Source organism: Lissotriton vulgaris, chromosome 5 (assembly GCF_964263255.1).
Source record: "Lissotriton vulgaris chromosome 5, aLisVul1.2, whole genome shotgun sequence".
Lineage (NCBI taxonomy): Eukaryota > Metazoa > Chordata > Amphibia > Caudata > Salamandridae > Lissotriton > Lissotriton vulgaris.
Window position 1 is genome coordinate 2,031,731,216 of NC_141693.1, and position 26,922 is coordinate 2,031,758,137.

Sequence of the window (26,922 nt, forward strand, 5' to 3'; positions counted from 1 at the left end):
AAACTCTGCAAACTCCTGAAATGGAGCTGAGTTCACAGCCCAGGCCTAGCCCAAACCCCTCCAGAGCACCCACCTACGGCACTCATCCCAGGGAGTTCACCCTTACACTCATCCCAGGACACTCACCTTTGACTCCCATCCCAGAGCACTCGCCGGTGACACCCGTCGCAGAGCGCTCACCTGTGATACTCATTCCAGAAAGCTCACCTGTCACCTCCATCCCTGGGAACAGCTGCTCCTGCATGGAGGCCCTGATCTCACCGAAAACAATGTCCTCTTCTCGGTCTGCGTCAAACTGGGCAAGAAATTCAAAAGGAAGGGGAGAGACACGTAAGAGGTTAGTTGGAGAAGAGGCAATAGGCTAGAAGGTGAAGAGGAAAGAGATTAGATGGAGAATAGGTAAGAGGTTAGATAGGGACGAGGTATGATCTTAGATAGAGAAGAGGTAAGTGCTTAGATATTGATGTGGTAAAAAGTTAGATAGAGAGGAGGTGAAAGATTAGATGTTGAAGAGATAAGAGGTGAGATAGAGAAGAGATATGAATTTAGATAGAGAAGAGGTAAGAGGTTAGGTAGAGAAGAGGTAAGAGGTTAGTGAAGAGGTAAGAGGTTAGGTAGAGAAGAGGTAAGTAGTTAGCTAAAGAAGAGATAAGAGGTTAGTGAAGAGGTAAGAACTTCGATATAGAAGAGGTAAGAGGTTAGATAGGGACGAGGTATGATCTTAGATAGAGAAGAGGTAAGTGCTTAGATATTGATGTGGTAAAAAGTTAGATAGAGAGGAGGTAAAAGATTAGATATTGAAGAGATAAGAGGAGAGATATGAATTTAGATAGAGAAGAGGTAAGAGGTTAGGTAGAGAAGAGGTAAGTAGTTAGCTAAAGAAGAGATAAGAGGTTAGTGAAGAGGTAAGAACTTCGATATAGAAGAGGTAAGAGGTTAGATAGGGGTGAGGTATGTGCTTAGATAGAGAAGAGGTAAGTGCTTAGATATTGAAGTGGTAAGAAGTTAGATAGAGAGGATGTAAAAGGTTAGATATTGAAGAGTTAAGAGGTGGGATAGAGAAGAGATAAAAATTTCGATAGAGAAGGTTAGGAAGAGAAGAGGTAAGAGGTTAGTGAATAGGTAAGAGATTAGATAGTGAAGGGGTACGTGGTTAGATGGAGAAGAGGTGAGAGGTTAGATAGAGAAGAGGTGAGAGGTTAAATAGAGAAGAGGTTAGATAGAGAAGACGTTAGACTAAAAAGAGTTAAGAGGTTAGATATTGGAGAAGTAGCCAAGAGTTTAGATAGTGAAGAGGTAAGAGGTTAGATAGTGATGTAAGATGTTAGATAAAGAAGTGGTATGAGGGTAGAGTGTGTGGATACAAGAGGTTAGATAAAGAATAGGCAGGAGATTACATAGTGAAGAGGTAAGAGGTTAGTAAAGAAGTAAGAGATTAGATAGTGAAGGGGTAAGAGGTTAGGTAGGGACAAGGAAAGAGGTTAGATATTAATGAGCAAAAAGGCTAAATAGAGACGAGAACATAAGTCGTATAGAGAAGAGGTAAAGGGTTTGACAGATAAGATGTTATAAGTTAGATATAAAAGGGGTAAGAGGTTAGACAGAGAAGAGGTAAGAAGTAAGATAAAGAAGAGGTGTGAAGTTAGTGAAGAGGTAGGAGGTGAGATAGAGAAGAGGTAAGAGGTTAGATAGAGAAAAGGTAAGAGGTTAGATAAAAAAGGTAAGAGGTTAGATGGAAAAGAGGTAAGATATTAGATAGAGAAGAGGTAAGACAGATAGAGAAAATGCAAGAGGTTAGTGAAGTGCTAAGAGGTTAGATAATGAAGAGGTATGAGGTTAGATAGAGAAGAGATAAGTAGTTAGCTACAGAAGAGGTAAGAGGTTAGGGAAGAGGTAAGAGCTTCGATATAGAAGAGGTAAGATGTTAGAAAGAGAATAGGTAAGATGTTAGATGGAGAAGAGATAAGAAGTTAGATAGAGAAGTAAGAAGTACGATAGAGAAAAGGTAAGAGGATAGTTAAAAGGTAAAATGTTAGATTTTTGAAGAGGTATGAGGTTAGATAGAGAAGAGGTAAGAGATTAGATAGAGAAGAGGTCAAAGGTTGGTGAAGAGGTATGAGGCTGGATAGGGAAGGGGTAACTGTGTTATTAACAAAACTCGATTAATTTGTTTTATTCTCACTTTGATAATTCATTAGCAAATGTACCTATTGTAGAGAATTTATATCTGTGGACTACTAGATATTTGTCTCCTACTTATAAATGGTCAAAATCAAGGGAACAGCAAGAGTATATGGTGAAATTCTTTACTCCTTTAGTCAGCGGCTTAGGAAGGGGGGGTGCGTTGGGTGCGGGCCGTCCCAAGTCTAATCACTGAGGGGGGTGCGTTGGGTGCGGGCCGCCCCAAGTGTCATCACTGAGGGGGGTGCGATGGGCGCGGGTCGCCCCAAGTGTCATCACTGAGGGGGGTGCGATGGGCGCGGGCCGCCCCAAGTCTAATCACTGAGGGGGGGGTGCGATGGGTGCGGGCCGCCCCAAGTCTAATCACTGAGGGGGGGGTGCGATGGGTGCGGGCCGCCCCAAGTGTAATCACTGAGGGGGGTGCGATGGGTGCGGGCCGCTCCAAGTGTCATCACTGAGGGGGGTGCGATGGGTGCGGGCCGCCCCAAGTGTAATCACTGAGGGGGGTGCAATGGGTGCGGGCCGCTCCAAGTGTAATCACTGAGGGGGGTGCGATGGGTGCGGGCCGCTCCAAGTGTCATCACTGAGGGGGGTGCGATGGGTGCGGGCCGCCCCGAGTGTCATCACTGAGGGGGGTGCGATGGGTGCGGGCTGCCCCAAGTGTCATCACTGAGGGGGGTGCCAAAATGGCAAAAATATGTGTTTTTACAGTAAAAACATATATTTTTGCCATTTTGGCACAGCACCTACGAAATGCAACTGAGCTCGGCGCGTCTCGCTGTGTTCCGCACTACCCCCCACCGCACCGGGCACCACCTGACCTTGCTACGCTACTGCCTACGGCTAACAAAAGCATTATTGATTCTAAGGTGCATGATGTAGCAAGGAAAATTAACACAGGTGGAAGAAACTTCATAGATGAATTTAATGAAAGGATAAAACTAGATGAAGAGGAAACAAATGCTGTCTATATTATTGGGAAAGGTGAGAGGATCTTAAAGGAACCTCCTCCTAAACTGGCCCTTGAAGTGAAAAAGAAAGGAGTATTGTATGGAACGACATCCAGAGGGAAATGAGACGGTTGAGAAATTAAGATGGAGGGAGTGTGAACACAGCTGTTTAATAAATGGAAAGACTCTTTCCAATGTAAAAGCTGGCATCCAAGGAGTATATTATGTATGTGGTAAATCAGCTTATTTCCAGTTACCATAGAGCTGGGTAGGACGTTGATATGCTGCATTAATTTTTCCTTGAATTTACCATACTAATAGGTTAAATTCACCTTTAGGCAATTATATTAGATGAAGTAGACAAAGCTTTAAGCAGAATGATGAAAATTGTCTACCTTAGTTGACAGACTTGCTACTAACACCGAAGGTGCCTTAACCTTGATTAATAAAACATGCTTGCAATGTGGGCGATGATCATGTAAAACAGTCTTGTGCTGGATTTGTTCCCCACAAAGGTAGGAAGAGTTTGCACAGTGATTAATGCTCAAGAGTGCTGTACTCACACTCCTTGCACAGATAATCCGCTTAATGGCTACATCATCATTAATATTAGAAATATATTACATGCAATAATCGGATTAGAAAAGACAGGTGCTTGGGAAGGATTTGCATCATTGTTCAGATCATTTGGTAATGGTTTTGTAAAGATAGGCCAATGGCTTGGTGGTGTAGATGGAGGAGTTTGAGGAGTTTTGAAGTTGCTATAAACACCAGTTTTTGTCACATTGATCAGCATTTCATGTGTGCTTATTTTCTTGAAACTTTCCAAAACAATTTCATCATCGAAGAGAATGACTTCAGGGTATGAGAAGATGTCATCAGCAAGAGGAAGAAAACAAAAGAGACTTGATGTCAAAGTCAAGGAGATGGAAAGTGAACTTTATGATAACATGAAGGATTTAGAAGAGACCAAACAGAAGAATCCAAACAACCAGGTCTTTAGTTCTCTTCTGAATTGGGCTTGAATGGATGTTCTTCTGTTTACTGGTAGAAACCTGAAGATTTTGCAGAGCATGCAAACGGTGCAAAACAGGCGGAAGAGACTGAGCTGACTTGTTTCTTCATGGTTAACTTGCTATCCAGGAATCGAGATGATACCAAGGTTGCGGCCGTGGTCTGTTCATTCGGGGGTGTACCGAGCTCCACGGGCCACCATGAGCCATTCCATGGCGAGGTGTTGTTCCCAAATATGATTACTTCAGTTTTTTCTGAGTTGAGTTTAAAACAGCTGTCCTTCATCCAGTTCACAACATTTATCATGAATCTGTGCAAGTTAGCTTTTGTGGTGGAGGGGTCTTCGGACAGTGAGACGAACTGTGTGTCGTCGGCTTAGGAGATGATGTTGAGTCTGTGTGATCTGACGGTGTTAACAAGGGGGGTCATGTAGGTGTTGAAGAGGGTTGGGCTGAGAGAGGGACCTTGTGAGGCAGATGATATTCTTGGGCTCTTAGGTGAGCGGTGAGAGACGGATTCTTTGGGTTCTGCTGGTGAGGTTTGAGGCGATCAAGTTATCAATGAATCATTTAAACTGTTTAGCCAAGATTGTGAGAACGATCGAACCATAATGTATTGGAGATAGGAAAACCAGAGAATGTATTCTGCGTAAAAATGTTACATTTAGACTGTTTCCTATTTGTTTAAACTTAGTATATCATGTGTTCCCACAGAATGTATGAACCCCATTGTCTAAAGCTCTATGAAGCCGATTTCGATGTTGGACGGAACTGAGTCTATCCGATATTGGTCAGGAACCGTGACCGACCGACACACTGTCAACAGTTACGGCCCTGCAAGTAGGATGTGACCAAACACTGTTCAGTCGCAATAGTATGTCACACAATGGGAGCATGCATTCCAGGCGGAAGGCATGTCCACATTGTGAAATGGAGGGGTGCAGTTCATCCCTGCACCCTGTGGCCGGCACCCTAAGGTGCCTGCCACCGGTTGCAGGGAACTACGGAGGGACACCATAGATGCCTCCAGGCCCCCATTTGGTGGCCTAGCACCCATGGGGGTCCTACTGGGGGCCCCAAAAGACAGTTTCCAACTGCCTTTTCATGCTGGAAACACCGGCACGAAAAGGCAGTGAAAAACTGCCATTGTACTCCCTCGGTCGTAAAGAGGCGGCCGGGGGAGTACTGAAGGATTTCCGGATGGTGGACGGGCTCTCCGAGCCTGTCGTAAGCCATTCGGAAATCTGAGTCGGATTCCGTTCCGACCAAGCCCATTGCAATGGCTCGGTCGGAAAGGAATCTGGCCGGCACATTCCGATTCGGGCTGAAAGGCTCCGAACGTCGTTCGGAGCCCTTCCGTCCAAAATCGGAAACGGCCCCTAAATGTGTGTGCATTTCTGTCACAAGCTGAGCAAGCCCAGACTCACTTTCTTAGAAGCCAAATCTATATGCCGGATTTCATACTGAGCTGTACTGAGTTCTTTCACTTATGATTTAGATGCTACGCCACTAATGTACTCATATTATGACTTTAATACTTACGTATAGCATTCAAAAAGATCTATTTTTTGTCATTTTTATGAGAATGTTTCAGAAGTATTATGTGAGCCCGTTTTGATTAAATGTGACCATTCCAACCGAGAAGCACTGAAGGCCGAGCTACAGAAATGATACAGTTCCGAAGATTTGAACTCTGGCTCTAAATTGTATGGCTTTAGTAAGGAAACTTGCACGGTTTCCACACACTGATACAGGGAAGGGGTGAGAGTGAAAGTGTGAGAAAAAGGGGTGAGAGAGGGAGCAAGAGAGAGAGAATGGGTGAGAGAGAGAGGGGGTGAAAAAGAGATGGGTTGGGACAGGGAACGGTCGAGAGAGAAAAGGGTGAGGCAAGAAAGGGCAAGGGAGAGAGAGATGGGGTGAGAGAGAAGGAGTGAGGTGTAGTGTAGTTCCTATATCCCTGACAGGCTCTGCGCATTGGAATAATATACACTATAGATTTGACACAGGACTTAGGTCAGTATGTCTCTATCGAGTACATGAAACTTTTTTTTTTAAGTTTTTATTTTTTTTTGCAAGGAATAACAGCATATACATTCACAGAACGAATATTTCCAATATAGCAAGACAAATAAATTCATCATGACAGAGGACTTAATAAAACAGAAAAGTACATGTGCAATTCTGGCATTGCCTTTTCCTAGATCCATTCCGTAATAAGTGCCCATATTTTTTCTCCCATAACCCTCCTCCTTATCGATTTAATTTTATAAATAGCCAGTTCCAGGTTATACATTGACAATAATTTTTCTCGCCAGCTGAAAAAAGAGGGCGGCTCAGAGCTAATCCAATCTTTTGTAATACAGGCCCGTATTATAGCCATACATATAAAAAGAAAGCATTTCGTAGCCTTGGGTCGTGGATGATCCGCAATTTCCGAGCCACAACCAGTCAATACCAGCTCACCAGTTATACCAATTGTGCGCCCCAAGATTATAACCAAAAAACCAAAAACCTTTAAATAGACGAAGAAAATTCGGAAAGTTTGGGGCATGAAAAAAACATATGCACGGCATCAGCGGCAAATAAGCCACACCTGTTGCATTTTGTACCTGTGTTCAAGCTCCATTTAGAAACCCTCCTCGAAGTATAATATAAATCATTTATGGCCATGAAATGCTGTGACCGTATCATCCCTGTAATAAGAACTCTGTTGGCCAAGGTGACAGATTCCAAAATATTAACTTCAGATATCCCGAGCTTAATTGCCCAATTAGTTTGACAATTTTCCAAATCATCCAATTCTTGAATCAAACAAGAATAAAATAGACCAATTGATGTCTTTTTCAACATAAATTCAATAAGAGGAATTTTGATCATTTGGTGTTCAGATACTGAGCCTAAGTTCTGTAAACAGCTACGAATTTGGAGAAATTAAAAAAAATAAGTTTTTGATAAGCCAAATTACTTTGTAAATCAGCAAATTAAACTAAATATCCCTCTTTAAACAAATCCCCTAAACAATAAATCCCTTTAGTATTCCATCTATTCATGATTTGATCGCGAAAAATATAAGGTAATAGATCAGATGCAGTAAATGGAGTATATACATTCAATTTCAAATCCCCATATGACGCCTCACCAATTTCCAAACTGTATAGGCGGCTATTAAGATCTTAAATTTAGTTTTCTTTAAATAGCTGGGTTTGATTACCTTAACCAAGCATCCCCTTATCTCCTCACCCATCACCAGCTCATAAATAGAAGGAGTATTACACGATGGGATTTGAGCTTTGTCCCCGACAACGAGTGGACTAATAAATTGTATAGCGGCGGAGACATAGTAAAATAAGAAGTAAGGAATACTCCACCCACCTCGCTCTTTGGGAAGAATCATCTTTTTATGGGCTCTGCGTTGTTGTTTATAGTTCTACAAAAATCTAGAAGTTACCCTCTCTAATGAAGATGGTAACAAAGGTGATTAATCTTTTTTCAGAAAAATGGTGATAATAGAAGCCTGCCAAGAAGGTGGTGCCCTCCCTTTTTGGGCTTCCAGAAAAAGTGTGGTCAGTTCTTTTTTTGAGAACAGCGCGAAAGACCCTACAACATTCCATAGGGATAGCGTCAGGTCCCACAGCTTTACCTGAGGCTAGTGACATTAAGGATTGCTCAATTTCTTCCCAAGTAAATGGGGTATCCAATTGCTCAGACTCCTCTAATGACAAGATGTTGTTAGGTAAAGATTCACTAAAATCGGCTATCCTTCTTTCAAAACGTCCGATAATATCCTCTGTATATAGGTTACAATAAAACTCATGGATGATCCCTAGTATTTCTGATGGAGTATCGTATAATTGCCCTGAATCGTCCATAATTTTATCTATCCTTGCTGATACCTCCCTCTATCGCAACCTTTTCGCTAAAAGTCTCCCTGAGTTCTCTCCCACCTCATAAATTTCGGATCTGAAGACAGCAATTTGTTGAGCTAAATTTGTGACAAAACATTGATACATTTTTGCCCTCTGTATAGCTAAGTTTTTAAAAATGTGATCAGTATTTAACCCTCTGCTACAAGCCATCTTCAACTGAATTTCAGCATCTCGCAGTTTACCCAGCTCAATATCTTTGGCCTTTCTTATTTCGCGCTGTTTGTGAATTGAATAGCTTAATGTTTCTCCCCTGACCCCAGATTAGAAAGCATCCCACACCATCTCAATTGATGCGGTACCTTGATTAATTTAAAAAATACTCAGGGATCCACTTCCCCATATACTCAATATAAAGAGGATTGAGTAGTAATTTCCACTCAAAAGTCCAAGGCCTCGTGGATGAGCTAAGATTAACATCAAAATCAAGAGTAATAGGGTTGTGGTCCGAGAATATTTTGGGAAGAATTTCAAACCTAACATTTTTGGCAGTGTTTACATATCCAGCTGTTACAAAAAAGTAGTCTAGACGAAAATGTTTCTAATGCGGGGCCGAAAAAAAGGTACTCCCCGGAGCACCACCACCCTTCAAATAACCTATGTTTACCAACCCGAATTCATCAATAATTCCTTTCATAGCCTTGAAAACATTTTTCTTCTTACCACCATAAGTATAATTGCTAGAAGTGTCAACTTTCCCATCCAAGTGTAAATTAGAATCCCCACATAAGAATAGAGGAGACAGCCACAATGCTAGTTCTATGCTTAGCTGATTCAACATATCTGCATCATCTGAATTAGGGCCATAAATAGTACAGATAGTGAGGACTGAAGCCTCAAGCCGTAGCTCACTAATTACCCACCGACCTAGGGGATCTTCGTTAACACGTATACTAGTGCCTCGCCCATGCCTTATTAGTATGGCGACACCTCTTGTGGTTGTACCCTGCCGTAAAAAGCCAATTAATTCAAGGCCTAAGTCTTCAAACCAATTACTGTTCTTCCAATTTATATGGGTTTCTTGAATACACAGGACGTCAACTTTCATAGTTTTCAAAATTTGAGCCATAATACCCCTTTTCCTCCTATCATTTAGGCCACAGATATTCCATGAATATATTTTAAATCTACCCATTTTCAAAATGGACCATACAGAAAATCAAACAAACAATGCTAAGACCATCATCCAACGCAACAATTAAATAACATAATTTGACATAATCATGAATTTGTATTGCACCAAATATTCCTTTACTGTTTTTCCTTGCCCCACACACCAAACCCACCCTCCCCTGAAAACTCAACCCACCCACCCTAGAGCCCACCCAGAAACCCACCCATGTGAGACACAAGGACTGACAAGTCCCCATAAGTGATGGAGAGAGAAGCTAACCGCCCCCCCCACCAGTCACCCCCGCCCTCTAAAGCAAATAAAGAGAAAGAAAAAGCATATCAAAGTCATTAATGTAGCAACAAACCACGGATACAAGAAAAGATAACATAATTAAAGTACAATTCAGTCCATTCTATTGCTAACATGGATCAAAAACAAGACATTAAACTATTGTACCTAAAACATTTCTAGCAGCTATCTCTGAAACAAAAAAAAGTGTTTTCTCTTCATAAAGAACCTTTAACTTGGAAGGATTTAACAGAAAAGCTAAGGCTCTCTTAGCTTGAAACTGAGGTATCAACTGTCGAAAATGCCAGCGCTGTTGGACTGTTGCCTGGCAATAATCAGGGAGAACAAAGAATTCCATGCCCTTCCCCTTCCTCTTTCAATCTGGTCTTGCTAAATAATATAAAGTTTCTCGAAGTAGAAAGTTGTTTAAGCAGATCAGAATTGCTCTAGGCTTCGCTTCAAAAGAATTGTTGCCAGCACGTTTATGGAAGGGAAATCGATGAACTCTCTGTAATTCGCGGTCCCAGTTCCATTGAGTTAGGCCAGGAAATGCTACTAAGAATAACTCTTGAACAAACTGCCGGATATTACTCGCTTCAGAGCCTTCGGGATGCCTAAAACTAGAAGGTTATTTCTTCTTGCTCTGTTCTCCAAGTCGATTAACTTCCAATTAATGTCATCTCTAAGAGCAGTTAATGCAGCAACTTCTGACTTCTGTTGCACCATTTCATCTTCCACTGTAGTGATTCTAGTTTCGACTTCGACAACCCGTATGGTCAATTCACTTGTTGACTTGATAACCCGACGCACTGTGTTCTGCAGTTTACGTACTGCCCCTTGTGCACGCAAAGCTTCGGCCTTGCCTCCTCACGGTGCAATGTAATCGCTTGGAGAATTGTAGCAAGAGTGATTTCGGAGTCAGATTTAGAGACTGAGTCAGGGTGAATTGAAAAAGTATTGCCAACAGGTCCTTCAGACTCACTAGGTAACAAAAGCAACAAAGCTGTACCATTTGCCCCAGGAGAACCAGACTCAATATGAGGAGGGGCCAGTAAGGGGGACCCATCATTTGCAAAGTGCTGAATAGAAGACACTAGTGTCGCAGGAAGAGAAGCTGAGAGGGACACTCTTCGCACTGTATTAACTCCCATAGAGCTGCCCTCATCTTTCTCCAACGGGATAGAGGTAGTTAGGCTCCTATCGTCAGCCCAATCATTTTCGATGCTACCAGTGCCTGATAGGTTAGATAAATCCGACATTGAATAAAATTTACCGACAGAGTCCCCGGAATCTGCATCAGAAGTAATTTGTTGCAGCATCCCTGACCCAGAAATAGCAGTATCCATCTGTAATGATGTTTGGCCCTCCTCATTGACTAATGCCTCTATCGTTTTCTGTTGTGTAATCATAGATTGTTGAGGTTGCAAAGCAGGAGGAAAAGAGCTTACTGCTTCCGATAATAAAGTTTTAGCCTTAAACTGGGCTTTCTTTTTAAACATGACCGTAATTTTAGGATTAATGCCATCTACTTTGCCAGTTATTTTTGCCGGGTTACCCAAGTCTAAGGAAGAAGTTCTACCTCTTTGGGCGGAACTGTTAATTACTGCAACATCCGTGGGGGCATTAGCACTTACTTTACCCTCTGGAGGGCCCATAACGCCGCCAGCTAGACCAGGTAACTCAGCGGGAGCCGCAATTACAGGTGTAGCAGCTGCTGTTACTGTTGTGGCATGAGTACACAGCCCTTTCCCTTTTCCAATCATAGCGGAGTCTGTAGGGTTCTTCGGGGCCATAGACGCTGTTTGTGGAGCACCGGATGGCAAAAACGAGATCCCAATCCAAAGCGGGTTTTCCGGGTCTTCCGCGAGCCGTGTCAGTGCCTGCCGGGAATGCAGGGCGAAACCAGTGAAAGACGCAGTTACAGGCACCGGCAAAAGTCGAGAACCACGGCAGCGTCTGAGGGCCAGCGGGAAGCCCGGGAAGTCAGAAGAGCACCGCGGGGCAGAATGAATCACCAAGTACAGGTAGGATTGTCGCGTCTGATGGAGCCGTTGACACCGGGCTAAATCGTGCAGCATCCCTCAGCGATTATGAGTAATTCAGGAACCATTCACCTACAGTTTTTTTTTTTCCGAAGCTTTTCCAAGTCTCTAAAATCAGATAGGGTACGTGTAAAGGGGATCCCCGTAAGGAGAGAGGGTGTTATGTCAACAGACCAACACTAAATAATACAAACACTTTCAAAAGCTGAAACAAAACACCAAGAAAAACATCAGAGTAGTCTTTCTCGGAGGGTACTGTAGTTTATTTACAATACCTCACACTGTTATTTTGAAATTTTTTTTTTTGCAATTGCGATAATAAGTGCCCCAGAGAGAAGGGGGGGTGAGGAAGGGAGGGGAAGTGCTCAAGGGAGTGTAAGGGAAAAATGAACACAGTTGGAGATATAAGTGGTCAATACACCAATTAGCAAAACAGTCAACAAAATTACAAATTTGAAAAGCCAAAAGTTCTAGGCATCCAATAATTCAATATTTCAAATGATAACTTTCAATGGACACACAGTCAGTACAGAACTGTCGAGGATAGGTGCCGGAAGTTATATGAAGAAACAGCGTCGACGTTTCGACCCCTATGTGTAGGCTGAGTTCAGTCCTTAAGTGGGGTCTTCATCAGGACAGAAGTGATGAGGGGAGTGAGGGGCAATCCTGTTGAATAAATAATAGTAATTTACTAAGTGGTACACCATAGTCGCGTTCATTCAGACTATGATGAGACTCAATTAATATTAGGGCAAATTTACCATGGGATCGTGGCCCAACAGAGCTCACGACGTGGAACAGCGGAAGACTGTGCGTGAGTCATCAGTCGATCGCGAAAGGAATGAATCTCAGAAAACTACAGAGGAGGGAGAGTAAGACCAGTCAATAAAAAACCAGGTTAAAAACAATCACCACTGACGTGGGATCGACTGCATTATGTGCGAAAAACGTTCTACTTCTATAAATGTGGGATAGAGAGACCAATATCATCCATGAATTTTATCCCTATAAATATGGTCCATTAGGTAAAGGGAGCATGGGATACTAGGGGAAACAATTCCAATGTTCAACTACGATCAGTCCAGAAATCGTCCAAACACACATTAGCGAGATAAGAAATACAACATACCTTAGCGGTTGCATGTGACAGGTATAACCGTTACTTAATAAGCGTTCACTGCACTGTGATGGAACAGATAAATGGCAATCTAGGATCGTGAATCTGCAAGGGAGGAGTGAATCAGGCGAGCGGGAAGATGGAGGAGCTAAATAACACTTAACCAGCCTGCGAGACTATTGTGGCACTACATACCTTAGCTCACAGCAAAGAGGCAGTTCAAATTTCAAAGTTAATTACAGCCAATATCATCAGATGCTGCAAACGTCTGGCTGCAGTGTCAAAACCCTGCATGAATCTAAAGAGAAAGATCGAGGGCGAGCGAGTTAGGGGCTTGTATAGCGGGACAGAAAAAGATAATTATGAGTCTGTGGCTTTACGCTGCTTTACATACCTTCAAATGAAGGAAAGAAGCAAATTGCATTTCCGAATCGAGTGAAGCCGTGGAATTCGAACGCGCGGTGTGTTCCGTTGGCTCCAATTACAGCAGAAGGGCATTAATCTGAAAGAGGTCAAGGGAAAACTAGTTAGGGGCATTGGAGTCACGATGCCGTGGATCTACAGAAATTGCGCTTAGTAAGCAACATACCGCTTGTCTGCTCGTCAGTCCTTAATCTGGAAACTCTGTGAGAAATGCTACGCGGAGTTGTGGGGGGCGGGGCCATACATTGTGACGTATGGAAACAGAAGAGTTACTTAGTAACTCCTGTTGGAAACAAAACAGTCTGGAAGAGGTGCTTTATCAGTGAGTTACGTTTCACAAATGTCATGCGATTCCGTATGGAAAAACGTCACTCATTTAGAGAATAAAAATTAAAAATTAAACGTCAGTTGAGACGGGTTGACTAAATATGTCCCACATTGTTGGACAAGGAGTTCAACTGTCGGAAAAGATGGTTAAAGCGGAGACATGAACATTTTGTTTATAAGCAACAGTGCTGAACATTGGGACAACCGCGCAACTCTCAAACATGAGGTTGAAAGCGGTGCCTAAGGTATGTTTAGTAGTTGTACAGCATATAAGGGAGACAAAAATGATAATTAATGCAATCAACAGGTTACATCAAAAAACATAATTTGGAAAAAGGCAAACATAATCATAAACATGCTCACATCTTAATAAAGGGTTAATGAATGTATTACCAAATTGGCACTCCGCGCAACTCTCGAGAACACGAGGTTGAAGGCGGATCTGTCGATACTTTAGATGGTTGTGCATGAAAAAGGGACCTCTAACAATCTACCTGCTAGGCATTGTAACTGATTACATTCTACGTTTGTTCAGAATACATCTAATGGGGTGTATTGGCAATGCCCCTGCAACTCTCGAACAAGAGGTTGTAAGGGGATAAAACTCGTAATGTGAACTCGCGGCCCTTGATCCCAGTGTGCAGGAGGGGAGAGGCAAATCTCATAGAAAGTTTATATCATCAGTTAAAAGAGATTAGCCTAAGGCTGCCAACTGTGCTAAACTGCTGTCTTGCTCGTTAAGGCCATTTTTAATGGAGTCCAGAAGGGACATCCATTTGGATTCGTGGGTGTTGAGTACTGCCAGCAGATTACCGCCTCTGCGGCCCAAGGAGACCTTTTCGATCACGAACCATCTCAAGTCTGAGACAACATGACCTGCCTTTTGCCAGTGATCAACTAAAGGTGCACCGACAACATTGCAGCGTAACCTGCTGCAGTGGGAGGAGGTGCGTGATTTGATCTTTTGTTGCGTTTGGCCTACATATACTTGTCCACGGGGGCACAGGACAATGTAAATGACAACATTTGAATTGCAGTTAGTATGGTGTTTTAATTTATAAGACCTTCCACCGTGGTCAAAGGTCTTAATTTGCAGAGTAGTCTCACATGCGGTACATTTCCCGCATCTGTAGTGTCCAGATAATGGGGGTAGGTTCCAAATGCTTGTGATCGTTGGCTGGCTCACTGGCTCCAGATATGAATGAACCACCATGTCTCGTATGTTTTTTGACCTCTTGAAAGAGTGTAGAGGGAGCTGGGTCTGCATGATCTCATCAGATATAATGGGCCAGTTTTTATTAATGATACGTTTGACCTCATTGCTCCGTGTGGAAAAAGTGGTCACACAGATGATCCGATCAGTTTGGGATCGTTCGATATTGTCTGGTCGTAGCAGAGATTCACGGGGGTTGTACCAGGCCCTTTTCCTGGCCCGTTTGACCATTCTCGAAGGATATCCTCGTGAGATGAGGCGATTACTTAGAGTTTCAGATTCTTGGAGATAATTTTCACGGGTGGAACAATTTCTTCTGATTCTAAGGAATTGGCCGACTGGAAGGTTATCTTTGAGGCCTCGTGGGTGATGACTGTCATATTGTAGTAGGGAGTTTCGCTCCGTCGGTTTCCTGAACAGGGTGGTCAGCAAACGGTCATGTTCAACATAAATTGAGATGTCAAGAAATGGAATTTTTTCATTACTGGAGTCCATTGTAAATTGTATATGCGGGTTTCTAGAGTTCAACCATATGTGAAAATCCGAAAGCAGTGTTTTGCTTCCTTTCCAAATGCTAAGGACATCGTCTATATATCTGACCCATAATGTCAAGTTGTTATGAAAGATGTTGTCCATGGATAATCGACCAGCTCCTGTTCAGGTCCCGACTGACTTTATAATCGAACTACTTAGCATCGCAATGAGACAGAATTTTTTCATTTTCCAAGACAAGTTTTACCTGCAGACTAAGGGAGTAGCAATGGGGGCCACTTTCGCTCCTAATCTGGCGATTATTTACATGGATCACTTTGAACAGCAACACATTTTTTCCATGGACAACCCCAACGATCCTAGATTGCCATTTATCTGTTCCATCACAGTGCAGTGAACGCTTATTAAGTAACGGTTATACCTGTCACATGCAACCGCTAAGGTATGTTGTATTTCTTATCTCGCTAATGTGTGTTTGGACGATTTCTGGACTGATCGTAGTTGAACATTGGAATTGTTTCCCCTAGTATCCCATGCTCCCTTTACCTAATGGACCATATTTATAGGTATAAAATTCATGGATGATATTGGTCTCTCTATCCCACATTTTTCGCACATAATGCAGTCGATCCCACGTCAGTGGTGATTGTTTTTAACCTGGTTTTTTATTGACTGGTCTTACTCTCCCTCCTCTGTAGTTTTCTGAGATTCATTCCTTTCGCGATCGACTGGTGACTCACGCACAGTCTTCCGCTGTTCCACATCGTGAGCTCTGTTGGGCCACGATCCCATAGTAAATTTGCCCTAATATTAATTGAGTCTCATCATAGTCTGAATGAACGCGACTATGGTGTACCACTTAGTAAATTACTATTATTTATTCAACAGGATTGCCCCTCACTCCCCTCATCACTTCTGTCCTGATGAAGACCCCACTTAAGGACTGAACTCAGCCTACACATAGGGGTCGAAACGTCGACGCTGTTTCTTCATATAACTTCCGGGACCTATCCTCGACAGTTCTGTACTGACTGTGTGTCCGTTGAAAGTTATCATTTGAAATATTGAATTATTGGATGCCTAGAACTTTTGGCTTTTCAAATTTGTAATTTTGTTGACTGTTTTGCTAATTGGTGTATTGACCACTTATATCTCCAACTGTGTTCATTTTTCCCTTACACTCCCTTGAGCACTTCCCCTCCCTTCCTCACCCCCCCTTCTCTCTGGGGCACTTATTATCGCAATTGCAAAAAAATTTTTTTCAAAATAACAGTGTGAGGTATTGTAAATAAACTACAGTACCCTCCGAGAAAGACTACTCTGATGTTTTTCTTGGTGTTTTGTTTCAGCTTTTGAAAGTGTTTGTATTATTTAGTGTTGGTCTGTTGACATAACACCCTCTCTCCTTACGGGGATCCCCTTTACACGTACTAGATACCGCCCAGGTCCCCGTGACTACTTGGGTAAAACCCCCTTCTTGTAATGTCTAAAATCAGATAGACGGGAGAAAATGTACCGGCGGGGAGCAAGGAGAGCCTGTCTCACTCGGACAGCGCTGCGTCCGCCATCTTGCCTCCAGAACCAAGTACATTAAACTTAATTACTTGTGTGTTCCAGCGAACTCAAAGGTCACTAGAAATTTCTCGAATGAACCAGAAGGGATTCGTTTCTGACAACTGCATACACATGACAACTTTGTTTCCCATAGAGTCAGAACAATATCTTCAGAGTCGTGGAAACAATAGATTACAGTTTCACTCAGTCATGCTTCGTTTCTACAGAGTTGCACAGATATAGAGAGCAGGGCGTTTCAATAAAAGGGTTTATTGAACAGTCTTCTTTCTCATGCAAGAGAAGTGAACTGCTACAATCGTAAGACAGACTGCGAAGTACAATGCGCACAGTGTAAACAGTAATATAAAATAATACTGTAATAGCATGGTCTGTTGCTATGACATATATAAAAATACATATATAAATAACACAGGCTAAAATACTCAACGGGTGTTTCTAAAATAATCCTACCCCAGTGTACCTAACCTAAGTCTAGTTCGAGGGAAGAAGTAGGTGCTGCCATACCTTAGAATGAGAGAGGTTGGTATCTTTTTCCCGGGACTCGATTCTCTAACACCCCGCAAGGGGAATCAGAAACACTGGAGCTGGATTCTCTGCAGGAGGATGACAGCATCTGGTCAGTGCGTCAGTTGGGGAGATTACTTCTTTCAGGACTTGCTGTGGCAAGCCCCGTTGTGCAAGTAGGTAGCCAAACCACACCGTGCCTTGCCATAGCAAGTGAAGGTATATTTATACCTTGAAGGTGTTTAGGAATGCCAGAATTGACGTAGAAGTCTGGCATAAGAACGTCATGAATGAACCCCTAAGGAATAGATGTTCATGCGTAATAAATGAGTTCTTGGAGAAATCAATACTCAAGCAAGGGTAAGTCCATAACGGCTTAAGAGTCTGGTTTTCCAGGAACTCGTTGTGACGTAGATGAACGGATGAAAGTAGCCATCCCTGTATTTGGTTAGCATGGACAATGCCTAAATAAGGACTGGATTTCTATGCCTTATAAGGGCAATGTGAATTATACCTATATAAGGGCATGAATCGGGAAATTCATACGTAATCCAAATCAATACACAACAGAGGCAGGGAAAGGATGCTAGAGGAATGAATGGTGAGATAGGGAAGAGGTGAGAGATAAGAGGTGAGACAGAGAAGATGTGAGAGATAAGAGGTGAGACAGAGAAGATGTGTGAGAGAGACCAGGACTGAGACAGGGAAGGAATGAAACACAAAAGAGTTAAGACAAAGAAGAGGTGACGCAAGAAAGAGGTGATAGAGTGAAGGAGAGGGACAAGAAGGAATGAGACTGAAAGAGCTTAGACAAGGAAGGGATGAGGCAGGGAAGGGGAAGAGCAAAGGGGTGAGACAGGGAAGGGCTGAGTAAGGGAATGTATGACAGAAATAGAAGGGATTAGAACGGTGAGCGTGAGTGACCAAGTACAGAGAGACTAGAAAGGAGGCAGTGAACAAGAGTCGTAAGTCATGCACACACACACACACCCGCACACACACACGCACATACACACACACACACACTTACATGCACACACACACAGACAGACATAGACACACATGCACACACACACACCCATGCACACACACACACACACCCATGCACACACACACACACGCACACACACACACACACACACACATGCACACACATGCACACACACATAGATAGACACACACACACATGCACACACACACACACACACACACATGCACACACGCGCACACACACACACACACACACACACACATGCACACACACAGACACCCACACACATGCAAACACACATACATGCATGCGCGCACACACACACACACACGTATGACTTGCTCCAGACATGGAAGGGTTAGAGGACACATTCTGAATTTCTCTCATTCTACATTAACTACGTTCTAGGTCAGCTGACCTAACCCGTTGATCACGAGCTACCAGGAGCTCGCAGACAAATTCCGCGTAGCTGGCGGTCTTGAGTTCATTTTTGAATAAGCACTGGGTCAATAAATTTGTGTTGCTTTCTCCTTTTAATCTTATGGAAATGCTGTGTTTATTTCACATTATTACCGGGCTGGAGATAGCAGGCCCCGATAATGAGCGGTCGCCACTCAGATTCATGTCCTTGCCAGCTCAATTTAGGAGTGTGACAACAACATTATGCCTCTGGGTGCTTTTTAATCAAGATGAAGAGTTAACCTAATGATTAAGTTAACTTCATTTTAATGTTCCCCTCTTCAAAGCATCACATTTACAAACAGCAGGCCTCCTGCTCCAGTGGCCAGGGGACAGGTGCCATATTTATAGCTCTGAAATAAAATCATTGTTTCTTAAATGGAAGAAACTTAAGTGAAGAAAAATATCTTAAAATGTCTCTACTTTCAATAAAGCCATTAGCTTCTTAATATTTTATGCAACATGTTTCTCCAATCTAAATGGATGTTTTTTTCTGTTCTAAATATGGCACCTGCAGACCGCTGGGGGCAAAAGGCCGGTTGTTTGTATATGGACACTTTGAACTGGGTGAAATTAAAAATGCTGACTTGCACGGAATGTACACAAACATCAAGTTAACCCTTCAGTTGATTTTTTTCCCATTTCAAAGTGTAGTATTTAAAGTTTAGGAAAATGTTCTACATTAAGAACATTTTTGCAGAACATTTGTCTGTGCTTTGTTTTTCTCCCATTTAAAAAAAGGCTGTATGTTTGTGTTGTACATGTAAAGCTACATATGGAGAAAGGTGTGTCCTTTGCCACAAGTACATATGACACAGGCTCTCGTTCACCCACACACTTATATGCCATTCATACGCACACATGTTCATACATCCCCCACGACCGCGCTCTCACTGACACACACAACAGCCCGCGGCAAAGTATTTTGTTCAAACCATAGTATCTGGCTCTGGGGAGATTAGGTTTAAAGTCGATGAAGCCGCGAGGGGGTGGCTGTAACATTGCGCGGTGCATTACTGGCCTCAACGCAGGTTAGTATGAGCTGTGCTCTGGATTTGTGCATTGACCGGTCCACACAGTATGCACACTCTGCCTGGAAGAGGCATAGAATACATGTGAGTTTTCTTGCTATGATCACAGAATATTTGTGTGTGCAGAACTGTCACATGTCTTTTTTTCTATGTTGCTTGATCATACATGCCATCCCTCCCGATTCAGGTGGGAGTCTACCGATTTCAAGGCTAGTTTCCCGTCTCCTGATTTCTAGATTAACCCTTTCGATGCTCATGACGGAACAGTTCCGTCATGACCACGCCCGTTTCCGTTAGGGCTCAGCACCCGGCGGTAAATCGTACCGCACGCAAGGTGTTAAAAAACCCGACTCCTCAGTGGGCTTCTGCCGACAGGGATTGGTCCAGTGAGTCTCAGAGAGTGAACTTCCAGTCATCGGCTCCCGCAGGGCCATCCACCACATGTCTGTCACGCTCTCTCTGCCTGCCATAGCAATTTCTCCTGCTCCTGACAGGTAAGGGGTAAAAACGTATATTTGCATTTCTGACAGCCGATCCTGCGGCAGCAAACTTACAAGTCCTATACATGACAATAGACCTGATTCATGCCAATGAGAACAAGCATTGGAAATGCAATAGGTCTCGCATTAGGAAAGTTTGAGCTATTGGTCTTATAAATGAATTTTTTAAAATTTATGTTTTGTTTTTTAAAATAGCTAAATTAATAGCTTTGTCATTTACAATGCCAATAGTTATAACTTTCGCAAATGTGACACCTATAGCATTTGTAATGCAACATGTTTGTATTTACGTGACTTAGATGTATAGATATTACAAATAACAATGCTGAGACTCCAACCCGGTTCCCATCTCCAAAGTCGAAAGCTCTGTTCCTTATGCCACATTCTGTGTCACTGCAAAGCAAATTAACCTGTGAAATAAAACGTGTAGTGAGGTTTCGTTGAATTCAAAAGTATTTGCTTCCAAGGGCATTCCTGCACAAAGTAACAAAATGCATTTCCTCACCCAAGAGCAAGGTGGGTGAGTGAGCCTTTCCTTCCATTGCCAAGGCTCATGGGTGTGAGCCAGGGTGGAGGACGCGTTTCAGCAAATGCCGTTGCCTCCGGGGTCGTGACACCGAGGAGTGCCATGGGTTTGAGCCCAGCTGTGAGGACACGGTTTCACTGATCCAACTGGGGCCGGATGTGACGGTTCTAACGCTTAGCCGTGTTGAGGCGAGGGGCGGTGATTGGCGGATTGGAGGTAGAAAGGAGAAGGGTGCAAGGTAGAGAGGAGATAGGTGCAAGAGAGAGAGGATGTGGGTGCAAGGTAGAGGGGAGAAGGGTGCAAGGCAGAGGGGAAAAGGGTACAAGACAGAGAGGAGAGAATGGTTCAAGGTAGATGGGAGAAGGGTGCAAGGCAGAGAGGAGAAGGGTGCAAGGCGGAGGGGAGAAGGGTGCAAGCTAGAGAGGAGAAGGGTACAAGGCAGAGGGGAGAAGGGTGCAAAGCAGAGGGGAGAAGGGTGCAAGGCAGAGGGGGGAAGGGTGCAAGGCAGAGGGGAAAAGGGTACAAGGCAGAGGGGAAAAGGGTACAAGACAGAGAGGAGAGAATGGTTCAAGGTAGATGGGAGAAGGGTGCAAGGCAGAGAGGAGAAGGGTGCAAGGCGGAGGGGAGAAGGGTGCAAGGTAGAAAGGAGAAGGGTGCAAGGTAGAGGGGAGAAGGGTGCAAGGTAGAAAGGAGAAGGGTGCAAGGTAGAGAGGAGATAGGTGCAAGAGAGAGAGGAGATGGGCGCAAGGCAGATGGGAGAAGGGTGCAAGGCAGAGGGGAGAAGGGTGCGAGGTAGAGGGGGGAAAGGGTGCAAGGTAGAGAGGAGAAGGGTGCAAGGTAGAGGGGAGAAGGGTGCAAGGTAGTAAGGAGAAGGGTGCAAGGTAGAGAGGAGATAGGTGCAAGAGAGAGAGGATGTGGGTGCAAGGTAGAGGGGAGAAGGGTGCAAGGCAGAGGGGAAAAGGGTACAAGACAGAGAGGAGAGAATGGTTCAAGGTAGATGGGAGAAGTGTGCAAGGCAGAGAGGAGAAGGGTGCAAGGCGGAGGGGAGAAGGGTGCAAGCTAGAGAGGAGAAGGGTACAAGGCAGAGGGGAGAAGGGTGCAAAGCAGAGGGGAGAAGGGTGCAAGGCAGAGGGGGGAAGGGTGCAAGGCAGAGGGGAAAAGGGTACAAGGCAGAGGGGAAAAGGGTACAAGACAGAGAGGAGAGAATGGTTCAAGGTAGATGGGAGAAGGGTGCAAGGCAGAGAGGAGAAGGGTGCAAGGCGGAGGGGAGAAGGGTGCAAGGTAGAAAGGAGAAGGGTGCAAGGTAGAGGGGAGAAGGGTACAAGGTAGAGTGGAGAAGGGTGCAAGGTAGAGGGGAGAAGGGTGCAAGGCAGAGAGGAGAAGGGTGCAAGGCAGAGAGGAGAAGGGTGCAAGGTAGAGAGGAGAAGGGTGCATGTGGAGGGGAGAAGGGTGCAAGGTGGAGGGGAGAAGGGTGCAAGGCAGAGGGGAGAAAGGTGCAAAGCAGAGGGGAGAATGGTGCAAGGCAGAGGGGAGAATGGTGCAAGGTAGAAAAGGGTGCAAGGCGGAGGGGGAGAAGGGTGCAAGGGGGAGAGGAGAAGGTGAAAGGGGGAGGGCGTGAAGGGTGCAAGGCAGAGGGGAGAAGGTTGCAAGGGGGATGGTGATGGAGTCCCCCCCCCACCCCGGAAACATTTCTGCGGACGCCCATGACAACGCACACTACTTTGTGAGAGTGAGTGGGAGAGAGTGGAGAGAGAGTGGAGTGAGAGAGAGCGAGTGGAGAGAGAGTGGAGAGAGAGAGAGTAGAGGGAGAGGGTGGAGAGATAGAGTGGAGAGAGGGAGAGAGAGTGGAGAGAGAGTGAAGATAGAGAGTGGAGGGAGACAGTGGAGAGAGAGTGGAGAGAGAGAGAGTGGAGAGAGATGGAGTAGAGAGCGTGGAGAGAGAGTGGGGAGAGAGTGGAGAGAGAGTGGAGAGAGAGTGGAGGGAGAGTGGAGAGAGAGTGGAGGGAGACAGTGGAGAGAGAGTGGAGAGACAGTAGAGAGAGAGTGGAGAGAGAGAGAAAGTGGAGAGAGAGGCAGTGGAAAGAGAGACAGTGGAGCAAGAGTGGAGAGAGAGACAGTGGAGATTGAATAGACAGAGTCAAGAGAGAGAATGGAGAAATAGAGTGGAGAGAGACTGACTGACTTAGAGACTGAATACTGACTGACCGAGAGACTGACTGGCTGAGAAACTGACTGAGAGAGAGAGAGAGAGAGAGAGAGACTGACTGACTGAGAGACTGAGAGACAGAGACTGACAGATTGACTGACTGACCGAGAGAGACTGACTGACTGAGAGAGAGAGAGAGAGAGAGAGAGAGAGAGAGAGAGAGAAAGAGAGAGAGAGAGAGAGAGAGAGAGAGAGAGAAAGAGAGAGAGAGACAGAGAAGAGATGGGAGAGAGAGACTGTGATGGAATTGGGGTCAAAGTGTGTATGGAGCTATGCAATGCCTCTTAGATTACTATTGTCTACTAATGAAAAGTATGATCAAAATGTGCTCTTTGTAGTTACATCTGCTTTTGAAATACTGCATTGTCGCTTTGTCTAATGTTTTAAAACATAAACGAGAAGCAGCAGTGGATGCACTTTTGTCAAAACTGAACGATGAGTGGGCCCGATGTTGTATATCATGACAGGAGTCTGCATCAGGAAACCCACCTAAACTTGGGCAAATTTCCCCGGCCTACTGATGGCAGGGACCCTGTGATGAATGAACCACCACCTATGATAGCCTGCGGGCAGACTAAGCCCAACTCCACCATCCAGTGTTACTTATAATGGCTGCATTGGTGACAGTGGCGTAACAATCGCCCCGCATCCCCTGCAGTATGGCGGGTCGCTGGCCTGAGAGCTCTAGACTTGCACGGAGGATGGGAGGGGGGCCCCATCCATGTAGTTTGAGGGGGGCCCCCTCAAGTTTCGTTACACCACTGCCTAGCCTATGTGTCTCGGGAGCGAGCGGAGTGAGCAGGGGCGCAGTGTGCCACTTGCACTCCAGGCTGCGTTCTATGATCACGTTACAGGTTTTGTGTTTACCCAGCCTGAGCTCTTTCACTTTCGCGCGTTTTAGAGTGCCAGCAGCAGACACAGCACACCATCGTTGAAAAAATTATAATTTTTTCCCTCCTCCTTTCATAACACCAGGAGATTTAAGCATTAACGTAAAAGTTTAAAACAATTACGAGATGGTGCTAATGTGCTACGAGGTCTGTTAACAAAATGTTACATTTCATAGTGCCACATGATACGGTTTGGCGACTGCATCGCGCTTATTGTCGATGTGACAGGCACGGAGTTCACTGGCTGCAAGTGGTGGGTCTTTCGCATCTATGAACAACAGTTTTCTTTTTTCCCAAAACGAGTGTCGAATAAATGGATGGACGTGTTGCATCTATATGTCTCAGCGTATGGATCTACAGGCGCTATGGCGTTTGGATCGACCATGTGTCTGGCGACCAAACTGGTATCCAACACCTGGACCTTTGGGTGCCCTAAAATTTGCATTCAAAGCACTTCCGATGTCTGGGTACATATGCCCTGGTGGCAGTATATATATACGTGTATTGTGGTGTTGATATGTTGACGTTCTGTTTCCTGTTACTACGTGGTCTGACGTCTGTATCTATGCGTTTCATAGTGTCCTGCTCTGAAGGGATTTTGACCTAGCGCTTTGATCTGTAAGATGCCTTGATGACTGGCTGTATAGGTGTTTGTGTGTATCAGTCTATAGGTTTCTTGAAATCTTGGTACATAGGCATCCTGAGGCCTAAATGTATTATATGCAGGCGCACACCGCCAATTGGGCTCAAAGGGGTTCAGCCCCCCCCCCCTCTGTCGTGTGGGTCAGCCCGGGCGGAAACAGCTTTCCGGGCACACACACAGCCGCACCCGAGTACTTCACAGGTCTTTAAAATACCATTTACTTGTTAACGAGGCTTTGTTGTTTTTCACCCCTTCTTAGAGCCCCTGAAGCTACACTCAGCATATTGCTGGAAGAGTCAGCCCCCTCCCTGAATTTTTTAGTACACCCCCCCCCCTCCTGAAATTTGCCTCTAGTTGCGCCTCTGATTATATGTGATAATTTGTAGGGCTGGGCGTAGTTCGCAAAGTAGCGCTAGGGGTAGCTACACAAAGTGCACTCTGCGCTATGCGTAGCACTACGCAAATTGCATAGTACCCTGTTTGCACTGTGCAAGATTCCATTTTTAATGATTGCACAGAGCGGACAAGCATCCGGCACTGTGCAATCATTGAAAACGTCATCTTGCACAGAGCGAGCTCTAGTTTTCTGCCGCTCGAGTAGATTTTTACTCGAGTGGCAGCTTTCTCAACACGGAATGGTAGTTTCTCATCTCGATCGGCAACTTGATGTTGCTGATCGCGAACGAAGAAAAAGTCTCGCTGGGATGTCATTTTGCTTGCTCGCGGTCGCGAACTTGACGTTGAGGACCGCGAGCAAGCAAAAAATGACCGCTGCACTACGCTACGCTACGCGTGTTTGCACTGTGCTACGATCAGTTCGCGTAGTGCGAAGTAGCGCAAACTTCGCAAACTACGCGAGCATAGTGTAGTGCTTTGCCCAGGGTTAATCATTTGCCTGTATCTGTGCTCGTCCTGATACCTGCTCTGCGTGATCTGACACATAGATTCGTGTCTTCCCCTATGCTTATGGTACCATCAGGGTTGAAGCCTCATCTCTTGGTGTTCGGACATCAACAGAGGTTCTGACATAGGAGTCTATAGGTAGCCCGTTGTCTAGACCTACGGGTATCGTTGAGCTTGTTTCTATATGGCCATACACCAGAGCCTGTTGGTGTCCTTGGGGTTGGGTCTACAGGCTGCCCGAAATCTATAGGTTTCCTGCCATCTGGGTCAGCAGGTGTCTTCTTCCTCATTTGACAGATATGCTTGGGTCAATAGGAGTAACTGACTGACTGACTCACTCACTCTCTCTCTGACAGACTGACTGACTCTCTCTCGCTGACATACTGACTGACTCTCTCTCTGACAGACTGACTGACTCTCTCTCTCTGACTGACTGACTCTCTCTCTTACAGACTGACTGACTAACTGACTAACTCTCTCTGTGACTGACTCTTTCTCTCTGACAGACTGACTGACTGACTGACTCTCTCTCTGACAGACTGACTCTCTCTGACTGAATGACTTACTCTCTCTCTGACTGACTCTCTCTAACTGACTGACTCTCTCTGACTAACTGACTCTCTCTCTCTCTGACTGGCTGACTCTCTCTGACTGACGCTCTCTAACTGACTGACTCTCTCTCTATGACTGATTGACTGACTGACTCTCTCTCTCTGACTGACTGACTCTCTCTCTGACTGACTGACTCTGACTGACTCTCTTTGACTGACTGACTCTCTCTCTCTCTGACTGACTTACTGTCTCTGACTGACTAACTAACTCTCTCTGACTGACTGATTCTCTCTCTCTGACTGACTGACACTCTCTAACTTACTGACTCTCTCTCTCTCTGACTGACTGACTGACTGACTCTCTCTCTCTGACCAACTGACTGACTGACTCTCTCTCTGACTGACTCTCTCTGACTGACTAACTGTCTATGACTGACTGACTAACTCTCTCTGATTGACTGACTCTCTCTCTCTGACTGATGGACTAACTGACTCTCTGACTGACTCTCTGACTGACTCGCTAAACTGACTCTCTCTGACTGACTCTCTCTCTGACTGACTGACTCTCTCTCTGACTGACTCTTTCAATTTCTTTCAAAAATCATTATTCGGTTATTCATACAAACAACCATAAAAGCACAATTCAATAAAAACGCAGTTAAAATTAGATCATTCTAAAAACCACATCCAGAATTATCAATCACAATTGATCATGTACAGTACAATGTTAAAAACAAAAATTCTAGACAATTAACCCTCTATGCTACTTCTAAATCTTAGGGCTAGTTTTAAAAAGCCAGTTACAAATAAAGCGCAATCGTGAGTTAGCAACTGTAAATAACAAAGTGCAGGTCTAACCTGGGTAAAGTTCAGTTTTTTAAGAAGAGGCTTTAGATAAAACCTCCGAGGTATATCATAAAAAGGACAAACAAGTCCTGCGGAGACACATTGTCGCAGACGCAGGACGGTAGCACTTGACCTCGGTGGCTACCCTTTGGAGCAGCAAGGAATAGGTGGAAGAGGTCCAGACGGAACCTGGTTAACAGAGAACGATCAAAGC

The 26,922-nt window shown here is 44.5% G+C and overlaps 1 protein-coding gene across 1 annotated transcript in view; it reads right to left on the bottom strand.

The window, feature by feature from the left end:
* Positions 1 to 26,922, bottom strand: part of LOC147718071 (adenylate kinase isoenzyme 5-like) — a 312,172-nt gene that overhangs the window by 98,188 nt on the left and 187,062 nt on the right. Inside the window, exon 7 of the mRNA XM_086919902.1 lies at positions 208 to 295. Coding sequence (XP_086776028.1) covers positions 208 to 295 — 88 coding nt within the window. The remainder of the gene's footprint in view (positions 1 to 207; positions 296 to 26,922) is intronic.